The 12,599-nt window shown below is 31.8% G+C and overlaps 1 protein-coding gene across 1 annotated transcript; it reads left to right on the top strand.

The window, feature by feature from the left end:
* Positions 1-3,438: 3,438 nt before the first annotated feature.
* On the top strand, positions 3,439-7,008 carry LOC111383914 (GRF1-interacting factor 1-like). Its single transcript, XM_023008111.1, has 4 exons — positions 3,439-3,661; positions 4,866-4,942; positions 5,938-6,022; positions 6,390-7,008. Exons 1-4 carry the CDS (start codon positions 3,581-3,583, stop codon positions 6,798-6,800), a joined length of 654 nt encoding a protein of 217 aa, XP_022863879.1. The 5' UTR covers positions 3,439-3,580; the 3' UTR covers positions 6,801-7,008.
* Positions 7,009-12,599: the final 5,591 nt, after the last annotated feature.

Genomic DNA, 12,599 nt, shown 5'->3' with positions numbered 1-12,599 from the left:
TAATTAAAAAATAGAAAGAAAAAATATATTTTGATAAAAATGAGAATCAAATGCTTTTAATAAAATTAATCAAACGAATTCATTAATCAATATCATAAACCTCAAGTGAGTTTACTCCAACCATGCTGCACGCTGCCCTACGGAATAAATGCCTTTCTGCAAGGCTTTCGAGTCCGAAACAGAAAATCCCAGGTCAAAATTTAGAGCGTGATGTTCCATTCTTTCATAAACTTTAATGAAAGAAGAATGTCTGTGGAGTAAACGTGCCAGAAGGAGCGTGAATCATCAGAATACCTCGAAGATCTAAGAATCAAATGACGTGAATGAGCAGGGTGGTTGTTGTGTGGACCGAGGTGGCGGCCCAAAATTCAACGGCCAAAGTTCTTTCGCATGGTTTATTGTGTACTCGACAGTCCATTCACTTTTCCCCTTCTCTTCCTTCTACCAGAGTTGAATATTTTGTCCCTTATTTACTGTCCTGGAATTCCCATGTCACTTCTTTTTTACAAAGGTAAAAGCTTCAAAATTAAATATATTGAGTTGTCAAAATGTGTTTGCAAATCAATAGTTGAGAAAGCAAATCTGAACTCTCTAGTTGAGTCTTGAAATTTTTCATTAGGATATTGTCCTAATGAATAGCTTCAATGCAAGAATGGGTTAGATTTATTAAAATTATTAATCTTATCAATAAAGATAGTCAAAAATATTTTATGTTTGTTATAATCAATAGAGTAATAATATTTAGTATAATTGATATTAAAACATCAATTTAGGTGACGCTGATGTGACATTAAATGAGAATTACACTTTAACGAGTAACTTAATTTCACATTTTATTGAATCTATCACATAGCACCACCTAAACTGGTGTTACAGTCCGAGTGACGTTAGATAGCATACTTCTAATCAATATTTACTCAGGAGGTTAGGGATTCATTTGAGAACATAAATTTTGAAATTTTGGTACTCGTTTGAATTTAAGCCAAAACTTAAATCCATCTTTATAGAACGAAATGTGAGTAACTTGGACACTTATGTCAGTTATACTGTGGATAATCAATTAAGAGGGTGTTTGGTAGATATTTTTATGTAAAAATGCATTTTTGAATAGTAAATTGATGGGAAATGTGTGGTTGAAAAATAAGAAAAAGTTTTTGATTTACGTGTAATATTATTTTAATAAAGAATGTGTGGTTAAAAATAAGAGAGAAAAAAATGCATTTTAAAAAAAAAGGGGTACCAAACAGGCTCTAATATGTGATTTATCATGTTGAAGAATATTAATCTTGAAATTCAACAATTTGTTTAAAAATTTCAAAGTTCATTATAAATATTGAATGTCAAAGATACTTACTTAAAACTTGATTAAGTTTTTGTCCAACTTAATGTTTAGAGATTCTAAATTGATATGTTCATTGAAATCAATAGTTAAAAAGGAAATAAAAATCGCGAGTTCAATAAAATCAATAACTAAAAATGAAGTAATGAAATCTATAGCCAAAAACGAAGTTTGACATATTTTTAATACTAATCGTAGCTGAACGTGTGTTGCACGTTTTTTTTGAAATGTTTTATAAATACTGTAAAAGTAATATTTGAAAATATGTTAATAAAAAAATAGTAAAAAAATCATTTATAAAAAAATGAACTTTTTATTCAATGAAAATCTTTTTGTACACTAAATTTTTTGTGTGATTAATGGTATTTAACTTAATTGAAACCTTTGTAGTTGTCGTATAACTTTGGACATTTAATTGAGATTTGATGTCCACGTGTATTCACATAGAAAAATTTCGTAAATTATTTTACTTCCAGTTTGAAGAAGATGAACAGAAAAAAAAAATTAAATTAATAATTGTATATTGTGATTACGATTAAGGACATTTTATGGATAATGTAATTACAAAATAAATAGTTATCGCATTAGATGTATTACTTTTTTGTCAACTAGAATGAGTCTCAAAATATCAAAATTTCCAATATTGTTGGAATAAGTTTCAACCAAATCCTTTTGAACTACCATCAACATAATGGACCATTTATTTTCATATATCGATAAGTCTTTTATGATATTTGATTCCATGATGCGAGAGAGTAAAATATTTGATGATTTAAATGAAATAACACCAACTTGTGAAAATAGTTGAGAAATTAATTCATTTACATCTAACAATCATGAGAACGATTGAATACATTCATGAACATGAAATTTAATTAATTTGAATTAATGAATATAGAAAAATAATAATTTATACCACATGATGTTGAAAAAGAATTTAGACAAAAGAGTTTGTTTGTGAACTTGAATAATAAATTCATATCATAGATTAAATGAATAATCTTGAAAATAAATAAGTGTACATAAACTTGAATAATTTATTTACTCGTAGAGTAATTGAATAGCCCCCATAACATATAAAACATAGTTAATTTGCACCATCTTGATTTAAATATGGGAAAATGCAAGCCCTTGAAAATAAATATTAATTATTATACATGCATCTAGATAGTGAAATGCATAATTGAATGTTAAATCTATATTGAAAAATGAAAAGTAAGATATTATTGAAATAATCGAATTGTAATTGGACTAGAAATATTCAAAAAATGATTCCCACTTGATGTAATATTTAATATATTATAGACAATGAAAATTTTGTTAGATTAGGCTGAGAGGAGCATGTCAAGTGTACGTGAAACTTTCTCAATGTCTCGACATGGCTAAAAATTAGATTTTTAATAAATTTTAATAAAAATTAATAAAATATATGATTAAGAATTGATTAAAAAAACTGTGGATAGTGTGAAATATATGTTTAAAATTAATTATTAACTATGAAGTAAATTTTAATCAACTTTTTAAGCTACACCAAATAGTATGTGAAATATATCTCTATATAAATTAAATAGCTTTTATTTGGTGAGAATTAAAATTAAATGTTTAGTAAATTTTGGTAAAATATGTAATTGAAAAGTTATGATTCAGATTAAACATATGATTAAAATTAAATATCAACATTCACTTAGACTATCCTACCAAACGGGGCCTAAAATCGAACGTTGGTTTGTCTGTTTCTCTTACTGTCTCTATGTCCTGATCCATCACGTGACCCACTTTTTATAGAAAAGCCATAGCGGCAGGCCGAACCCCGAAACACACCCCTCTCTATTTACTCGCTTAATAGTGCTACAGCTACTGTTCCTCTATGCGCCTGCAGGTTCTTCTCTCTCTCTCTCTCACACACAAACAGTCACAACTGAAAAGGGTTACTAGGGTTTTGTTTATTTTTGTTATACAAAAGTGGTACATTTTTTCACCCATTTCCCGCTACTGATTGTACAGTATGATATTTGTCGATCGTACAGTCCTATTAAACTCGGGTTGTGCTATTTGCACCCTGTGCAAGGAGGATTACCCATTAAACTCTTTGTGTGAAACGGATCCGAAACGGTGAAGGAAGGTCACAGTCAAAGTTGCAGGGACTATAGAGATAGATACATACGGCTGATATATAGAGAGAGAGGGAGAGAGAGAGAGTGTGTGTGAGAGAGAGAGAAATGTGGTATAAAGGTGAGAGGCATGCAGTCTCACCTTATGCCGATGCAGCCCATGATGGCAGCCTACTATCCCAGCAACGTCACTACTGATCATATTCAACAGGTTTTCCTTCTTTCGTTCTTCTTCCTTTTCTTCTCTGTAGATTTCTGTTTAAACTTTTCTTCTGCTGCTATTTCTTTTTCACTTGGCCACTCTGCCATTTTACCTGCTGCTTTCTTCCCCTTGACTGTCACCTTTATTTTTGTTCCGTTTCTACTTGATTTGGTTCCTTTTGTTTCTGCTGGATAATTTGTATTTGGTGGGGTTTCGTTTTTGCAAGTCCTACAATTGAAGCAGAGTCACTGATATCATGTAATGATTCAAAACTGTACCGTCTTTGCTGCTGCATAATCAGAATCCAAAATAGTTTATGCAAAATGCAAGAGCTAATAATAATATATGTCCACTTTGCTTTTGTACCTTGTTAATAATTTATAAAGTCCCCTCACACACAAAAAAGGGTCCTTAACAATCCTTTATAAATCAGGAATGATGACTGTCGACCTAGTTGTAACGGCCAAATACTCCAATCTTCTCGCCATTTCTACATATAGCTCCCATATATAACATGACCTTGTGTGCTAGATTCTTTAATGAGAAGAATAGTAAAAAAGAGTTTTATAGAAAAACTGGGATGCAACTTTCTAATGTTTGTATGGTTAACACTGCTTGTTATGTAACTTGGGAAACTTTCTTTTTCAGTCAATAATGACACTATTTTTCTGTAAAGCCCATTACAATGACATTCTGATCCTTCTCCATCCTAACAATCTTGAATTCGGAGGACTCAGTGACTAAACTTCGAGTCTGTGAAATCTTCAATGACAATTTACCAAAATTGATGGCTTAATGCATGTATTACTAGAAATATGTGCTGTGTTTCTGATTTTCTGCTCTTATAATTGGGACTAAGTTTAGTATCTTGAGAGCCGCGTAACCAATATTTCCTAATTTTGTACTACAGGAACAAAAATAATCCATATCTGGCCTTTCAAATTCAATTTTGTAATAATAAATATGGGCGATAAACTTAAAACATGTTTATGTTCACATCACTCATTTGCAGTGATTAAACTAGTATTTTGTGAAGCCTCGCTATTGTTACTTTGTATATACTGGAATAGGACTGGAATTTTGATTAATGGTTGTTCCTTATGGTAAATGTTGATTGACTCAGTTGTTTTTTGGTCCGTATCTATTTTGCCTTCAACTTGTGCATTTTGCCAGTGATCCTGTCCACTGGTAAATGATTTTATATTATCTGCAGTATCTGGATGAAAACAAGTCGCTGATTCTGAAGATTGTCGAGAGCCAAAACTCGGGGAAAATGAGTGAATGTGCAGAGTAACTACTCTTTAACCCTTTTTGTTTCCTTTCCTTTCCCGATCTCGTCTACACTGGTTTGGTTTATACAGGTTTTAATCGAGATAATGTTTTTCGTCTTGCACTGGCTTCTCTAAAAAACTAGTTAAGTCCACGACCGTATTAGAGGTTGTTATTGTTAAATCATTTGATCTAAAAGCTTAAATTTTGCAATTTAAATATTGGTTTTTTTCAACACCGTCTTGTGGGCCTATCATTTGCACAACTTGTTTAATAGGTGACAGCGAGACTAGAACTCAGGTCCTTTGTCATTTCTAATGCCAATTGGGATCAATCATGCATTACTTTGTTGGAGCATTTTTTAAGAATGTCCAATTTTAAGGGTATGAGTTGAAAATTATTCACTTATTTGAATTTAGTGCAAATTTGTCTATTATGTCTTTAATGAAAAGTTATATTTTGAAATGGTATTATCGACATTTTAAATGTCGAGAATTTTTTTTATTAATTTGTCATGAATTTTGAGAATTGGCTTCCATGAGAAGCTATATTAAAATAATGTTTCTCGACATTTCATATGTAATTCTTGACATTTGAACACCTTTTCATTTGTTTAAAATGACATTTCATTTTGAACATGACATTTCTCTACATTTAAAAATGTCGTTCTCGACATTTCTAAATCAATAAAAAACATTAGTATTTATTGTGATTCGACATGTATACTTTTTGAAATAAATATGGCAGATTATGTGTCAAAATTTTATTGGCCAATAACAATATTGCAAAAATATCCATTTTTTTGTCTTAGTGTGGAATTATAAATTGTTAATAATGGTATTTTGGTCTAAATTCTTCCAAATTAGACATTTTTGCAAATGATTAGGTAAAAATGGACATTTTGTGAAATTTCCTCTATTTTGTTGTTTTGTTGAACTAAAAATTTTAGGTTACATAGAACTTGTACGTTTTTCATGTAAATAAATATTTTCGTGTCTTTGTATGATATTTGGTAGGAACCAGGCTCGGTTGCAAAGAAACTTGATGTATCTAGCTGCGATTGCTGATTCACAACCTCAACCACCTAGCATGCATTCTCAGGTACTCGGCTGCAATGTCTTTTCAGTAAAAGGAAATTGTAGAGCAGAATGAATCATATGTTTGAAATCCGACCTTTGATTTCACATTTAATATACTGAATACTTCTTTTTGGACCCAATATTACTTTTTTTCTTGAAACCACGACTATAAATAAGTTAGATTCCTCTTTAACAACTTAAACTTTTAGATGAGATAGTTTAATATGATATCAGTAGTAGCTACCCTCCTATTATGAAAATTATCTAAGTCACACCTTTAAGGAAACATGGTTCGACATGTTTTAAAACCGCTATTTCCAAAAACTGTGAGTCTTTTTATTCTGATATTTTATCATAAAGTATGATTTTTCTCTGGTGCTGTCTTGCAGTATCCCGGTGGGATTTTGCAGCCTGGTCCACATTACATGCAGCACTCACACGCTCAACAAATGACACCTCAATCACTTATGGCTGCTCGATCCTCTACGCTATACAGTCAGCAGCAATACTCAGCATTTCAACAAGAAGCTTTGCACAGCCAACTCGGAATGAACACTGGAGGAACCAGTGGACTTATGCTCCAAGGGGAGTCCCATGGTGCTGGAGGTAGTGGCGGACTTGGAGGTGTAGGATTTCCAGACTTTGGTCGCAGCACCACCGGGGAGGGGCTGCATGCCGCTGGAAGGGCAATGGCAGGTGGAGGTAAGCAAGAAATGGGCAGTAGTGGGCCTGCAGAAGGACGCGGTGGAAGCTCAGGTGATGGGGGTGAATCTCTCTACTTAAAAGATGCCGATGATTGAAAGAATTCAAGGCAAATAAGGTCGATCAACGTAGTTTTTTCTCCTGTTAACTCGGGAGTGTTGAATTAGGTAACCGCTATCCCAGAAACTGAAGAAGGTTGCTGTTGTTATGGACCTGTAATCTATTTATCAAGGAAAGAACTGGATTTTTGTGTATGTGATAAAATCATGTATAATTTTAGTTTCTTCTATTATGTGTTTTGGTCAATCTTGTCTCTTTTTCATGGATAGAGTGTTGCCAAGCTTTTCTTGGACTATGAATACGAACTTTGTTGCCTAGCTTTTCTAAACTAACCTAATGTAATATAAATATTAAGATGATTAAAAATAAAAATCAAAGAAAATGCAACTAAATCAAGTGATACAAAAAATAGGGAAAATTAACTGATATAATTTTTTAAAAATAATTATGTAGAATTTTGGATTTGCATGTAATATTATTTTATCAATGAATATGTAGTTGAAATAATGTCGTGATAATATTTAAGAATGCATTTTTTTTCAAAGAATTGGCTCGGGCATAATAGTTTCTCAAAAAACTAGAGGGGAGGCTTATATAAGTTTTATAGAATGAATGGTATCTCTCTGTTGGGCATTCTTTTGTAATAATCTCTAAGATGATTAGTATATGTAGTGGAGGCATAAACGATGAACAAACACGCTATCGAAATTTCGTTTATTCCGAATGAATATTGTGAGAAGATTGATATTCTAGTTTCTGTTGATTCTGATAGAAAATAGGTAGGTATCAATAACTTGTTAATTCCCAAACAAATACCGAGTATTTGAATCTAAAATTGGTGAGAAAACTCTTTAACAACTTCAAGTATTTAATGAAAATGCTCCCTACCTCCCTGGTAACTACTACTTATTGGAAAAACTAGGGGTTAACACGGTTCAGTTTGAGAGGTTTATGCTATATTTTTAACTTAAACCATTTTTAGCGGTTTGAAATTTTTTCAAACCAAATCAAACCAAACCATAATTTGCGGTTTGGTTCGATTTTAATCCGCGGTTTACCTTTCGACATTATAATAATGTATTGAACATGGTTAAATATAAGTGTAAACGAGAACTAATAATGTTAAATATTAAATTACATTCATATTTACCATGGAACACATGCATAAATTATTTTCAAAATTGGTTACTAAAAGATGTTAATAGAACAAATATATCTTTCTTCATTTTTATTTATCTTTTCTTGTTTAACATTCATATTGTTATATATCGATGGTAAATGTAGAGTTACATTCTATTATTATAGTTTAGTTAAAACTCATTTTCGTTTTGCTAGTGAGATGTAAAGTAAAAGAAGTAATACTAGTTAGGGAACTTTAACTTTTTTCACACAATCAATACGCTTTGTCATTCGTTCTTTTCAAATAAAAAACGAGTTCATTAATCATCTAGGCACACAAACTGTAGAATCCCGAATTTTTAACTTAAATTCGCATATATTTTTATTTGTCATTTAATAGGAATGCAATGTTTGGTTAAGTTCTTATGCAAGTTAATTGATTATCTCTATAGTTATCTTATTAGTTAGGGACCAAATTAAAAAAAAAAAAAATATCAAATTATTTTATACTTTATTAAATGGGCCAAATAGTTAACTATTGAAGGAGTTAGAATTACTCTACCAATATTAGGTTCATTTTGAAGCTCATAATAAATGACGAATTATGGACTCAAGAAAAATTTAATTTGGTCAAGTTACTTCAATTCAGGCTCATTCGGGAGAAATCATGATACATTTTAAGGCACAATTTAGCCTTCACGTTATTTTGCAGCGCTCGCTACAATTTTCAAGTTATGGTGTGATAATTCTCATGTTATGTTGGTAAGATAATTTATTTGTAATTTCATGTTTGACTTGAATGTGGAGTAGCAAGTATCTCATTGAGTATAATTCGTTATACTCATCCCCTTATTTATAATTCGTTATACTCATACCGTCGTATCATATCTTTAGAACCGGTAAGAGCCCATGTCATATCATATCATATCATCTCTTTGGTACCGGGTTGCCATTTCAAATATCATAATCATATCATAATTTTCATGAGTATAACATTTATCAACATAAAGAAATAATTTAAACGAGACGAACCACTTGCACATCGTAATCCTACCTCGTAAGATTGAATAAATTCTTGAAAGAAGAAATCCAAAATTATGTTCCAAATCTTGTAATTTTTTTCTTGGTTGCCTTAGCGTAAAAACTGCCTTTGGAGACCTTTTTTGTTCATTATTTATGCTGGAGACAATTACCCAATTTGAAACATATACATATGCATATACATATGCTACGTGGAGTATTTTGGTGCAAATAGAATTCTAGAGTGGTGAAAACGTGTGCCACAAGAAACTTGGATAAAGGCCTCAAATGATAAACTTATCCAAATAATTTAGGAAGATAGTTAAACATTTCTTATGAACGTGAAACGTGGCTGGTGGTGGAAAGTTATAATATATATTATTTGTGATTAGGATGGATTTAACAATAACCAAGTGGAAGGCTCAAAGACAAATATCCATTAAATTAATTAAAATACTATAAAACATCAATTTCTTTAAATGTCAATATCTTAGGCTTAAATTATCTAAATCAACTTTTTCTCGAGCCTAACATGCATGATTAATTACGATCTATCCAACGAGCCCAATATTCATATACAAATTATTACTCCGTCAATATCTATATTTTAACCCAAATGAAATTGAAATTTGCTATATACATTTTAGTCCCTAACTTTTCGAAATATTAAAATATAGCACACATAACTTAAATTCTATTTTATGAATTTTCGGGACATTACATAAACATTCTTGGAACTGATTTCCTGAGAATCGGCAATTACCCAGGAAATTGAATGGGTTTCTGAATGTGTGAAAATATTATAATTTAAATCAACATTGACTTAATTATACCCATTTTTGGAAGAAGAAAAAGGAAAAAAGAAAAAAGGTTATCCCCATTTTAAAGGTTGTTTGATTCCTCAGTTGCTTTATGGGATCAATATTCGTATGTTCAACTTGTTTTTAAAAGATTTATGAACTATGGAAGATGGAGAGCTGTGAAGATTGTCTCACAACATGGAAGTATTGTATGAGACTGAGAGCTATGGTCGTTAATCTGGAGTGGTTAGATTTTCGATTTGAATTGTACGGAATATTGATCAAAAACTTGTGCCGAAATTACTTGAACTTATTCTATATAGCATATTAACCTTTGCTTGTGCTGTGCTTCTTACCTTAATGCCCACTTCTCAACAGTCCTACATTTTGGAGAATTTAGCCTAATTTCAAGTTGGAGTTTAATGTGTATCATCAAAACATGAAGAAAAAATAACAGGAAAATAGTTAAGAGATAAACTATAGGCCAATAGCAGATAATAACACTGGCATGATCAAGAATTCTAGTAGGTGAATTCACTATTCTAAGGACAGCTGAGTATATTGAAATATTTTTTAAGGGAAATGATCAATTCTGGCTAGAATTTCATACAATGAAGCTATTTAATGTAATATATCATCAAAATGAGTATACGAGTACTTATAATCTCATAATCACCAAAAAATTAAAGTTAAATGTGTTTTTTCTTTTTTCTAAAGTGGGCTTTAACTACCGTTCGACGTCTTCCATTTAAAGTAAAATAGTTTCTTCTTTTGGAAAACCTGTTCGAGCTTTTGTTTGTTAAGTACTTTAGTAGGTAATATAGTTTTTACCTATCAAAAAAAAAAGTAGGTAATATAGTTTTCATCTCTACGAATATGAGAGGAATTGAAATCCGTCCCCCCCCCCAAAACCCACAAAGCAAAAATATATTTATTTTACCACTATAGATATTTGACCAAATAGGATCATCCTGACTTTCACTTTTAACATTAATATATAAATATTTGAGATTCGAGACTTCCTTTTCCTCAGAATGCATTAATTACCTGCAGTGAATTGCAAAATACCATGCACTGTACATTTCATGCTATTTCAACTCTTAATTGCTCCTGAAGAGCCATTTGGATGAAGTACATTGAAGATGACACGAAATTGTAGTAATTAATTTAGGTAATCTATCTTATTGGCTAACTGAAAACTATATGAAATAGGGAGACAAACCACATCCTTCTTAACATAACATTGAGTTTGATCAGACACCCTGCCAAGCAAAAATACATTTATTTTACCAACATAGGTATTTGACCAAATAGGATCATCCAGACTTTCACTTTTAACACTAGTATATATATATATATATATATATATATATATATATATATATATATATATATCTGAGATTCGGGACTTTCTTTTCCTTTGAAGGCACTAATTACCTGTAGTGAACTGTTGAAAAATACAACCATGCTCTGTACATTTTTTGCAATTTGCAGCTCTTAACTGCTCCTGAATAGCCATTTGGATGAAGTACATTGAAGATGACACGAAATTGTAGTAATTAATTTAGGTCGTTATATCTTATTGGCTAACTGAAAACCATATGAAATATGGAGACAACCCACATCCTTCTTAACATAACATTGAATTTGTTCAGACACCCTGCCAAAAGCAGTTGAATAGTTGTGGAGAAACTGCCCAAACTCCTGTTTGGCTTTACAAGTTTCAATGAAAAACATGCAGTTTCTGTACTCAGAAATATTCCCCTGTGAAACTATGCAGTCTAATTTAGCATTTCCTTTAGAAGTTCCACATTTCTTCTTGTGTAACAAGAAGTACCTTATTAACTGAATGTTACTTCAATTCTTACAGGGCACAGTGGTTAACATAATTGTTGGCTCTCACGTCTGGGCTGAGGACCCTGCAGTAGCTTGGATTGATGGACAGGTAACCAAAATTCAAGGCCAAGAAGCTGAGATCGAGACAAGTTATGGAAAGAAGGTACATTTTGTACCAATGTTAACCGTTTAAATTATTGCTACTTGTTCCTTTTATGTAATGGTACTGTGATTTGAAAGAAGATACAATTGGCTACTCTGTTTTATACCCATAGGGCACAAAATGACTCATCTTAGCTGTCTATATACATGTGAATTTTATCTACTCTAGATGGTTTGTCCACATTTTTCTTCTAAAAATTCCTGGAGTTTGATTAATTGCTAGAATGCTTTGTTGTCACAATACAGTTTTATTGGAAGTGTCACCATTGTCTGTAATTCTTCCAATAACTTTTTTATCCACAATCTTTCGCATATTCCTTGCGCGACAGCTCTAAATTAGGCTTCAGCACCTTGATAAGTTCCAAGATTATTCAAGAAGATCAAGAAATTGAAAGAATAATTCTCTCTTTATAATATTAAGCAAAAGTCAAAAGTTTAAAAGTTGTTACAATGAAAAGTATTCTCCTATTTATACTAAGGAGTAAAAACGTCCAAAATCCATCAAATTATGGTAATAATTTGATTTCATAAGAATTCTATCGAAACTAGGAAATTCGGCCAAAATTAGAAAATTCGCCAATTTTTTTGGCTTGTGCGGCCGCATGGTTCAACAGGAATTAGTCTTTTGGTTTTCGGTATGCATGTGTGCGGCCGCATGTGGTTTTGCCTGTGCGGCCGTATGGTGTTGTTTTCAGTCTCCGCTTTCGTCGCTTGATAACAAATTGATCCAAGTTGATTCGGCCTTCGACCCGAACATGAAGGTTGCTCCATTTTGAGTCCCGAACATGGTTTCATCAATGGTTTCTTGAACGAACAATTCCATCGCTTGTTTCACTTGCTTTGCCCTTGATCGCGTTATTGGTCTGCCATCGACTATCAACGGGTCTCGTCTCGCACTTG

The sequence above is a fragment of the Olea europaea genome, unplaced genomic scaffold (assembly GCF_002742605.1).
Source record: "Olea europaea var. sylvestris unplaced genomic scaffold, O_europaea_v1 scaffold279, whole genome shotgun sequence".
Lineage (NCBI taxonomy): Eukaryota > Viridiplantae > Streptophyta > Magnoliopsida > Lamiales > Oleaceae > Olea > Olea europaea.
This window is presented reverse-complemented; position numbering and strand designations above follow the sequence as displayed.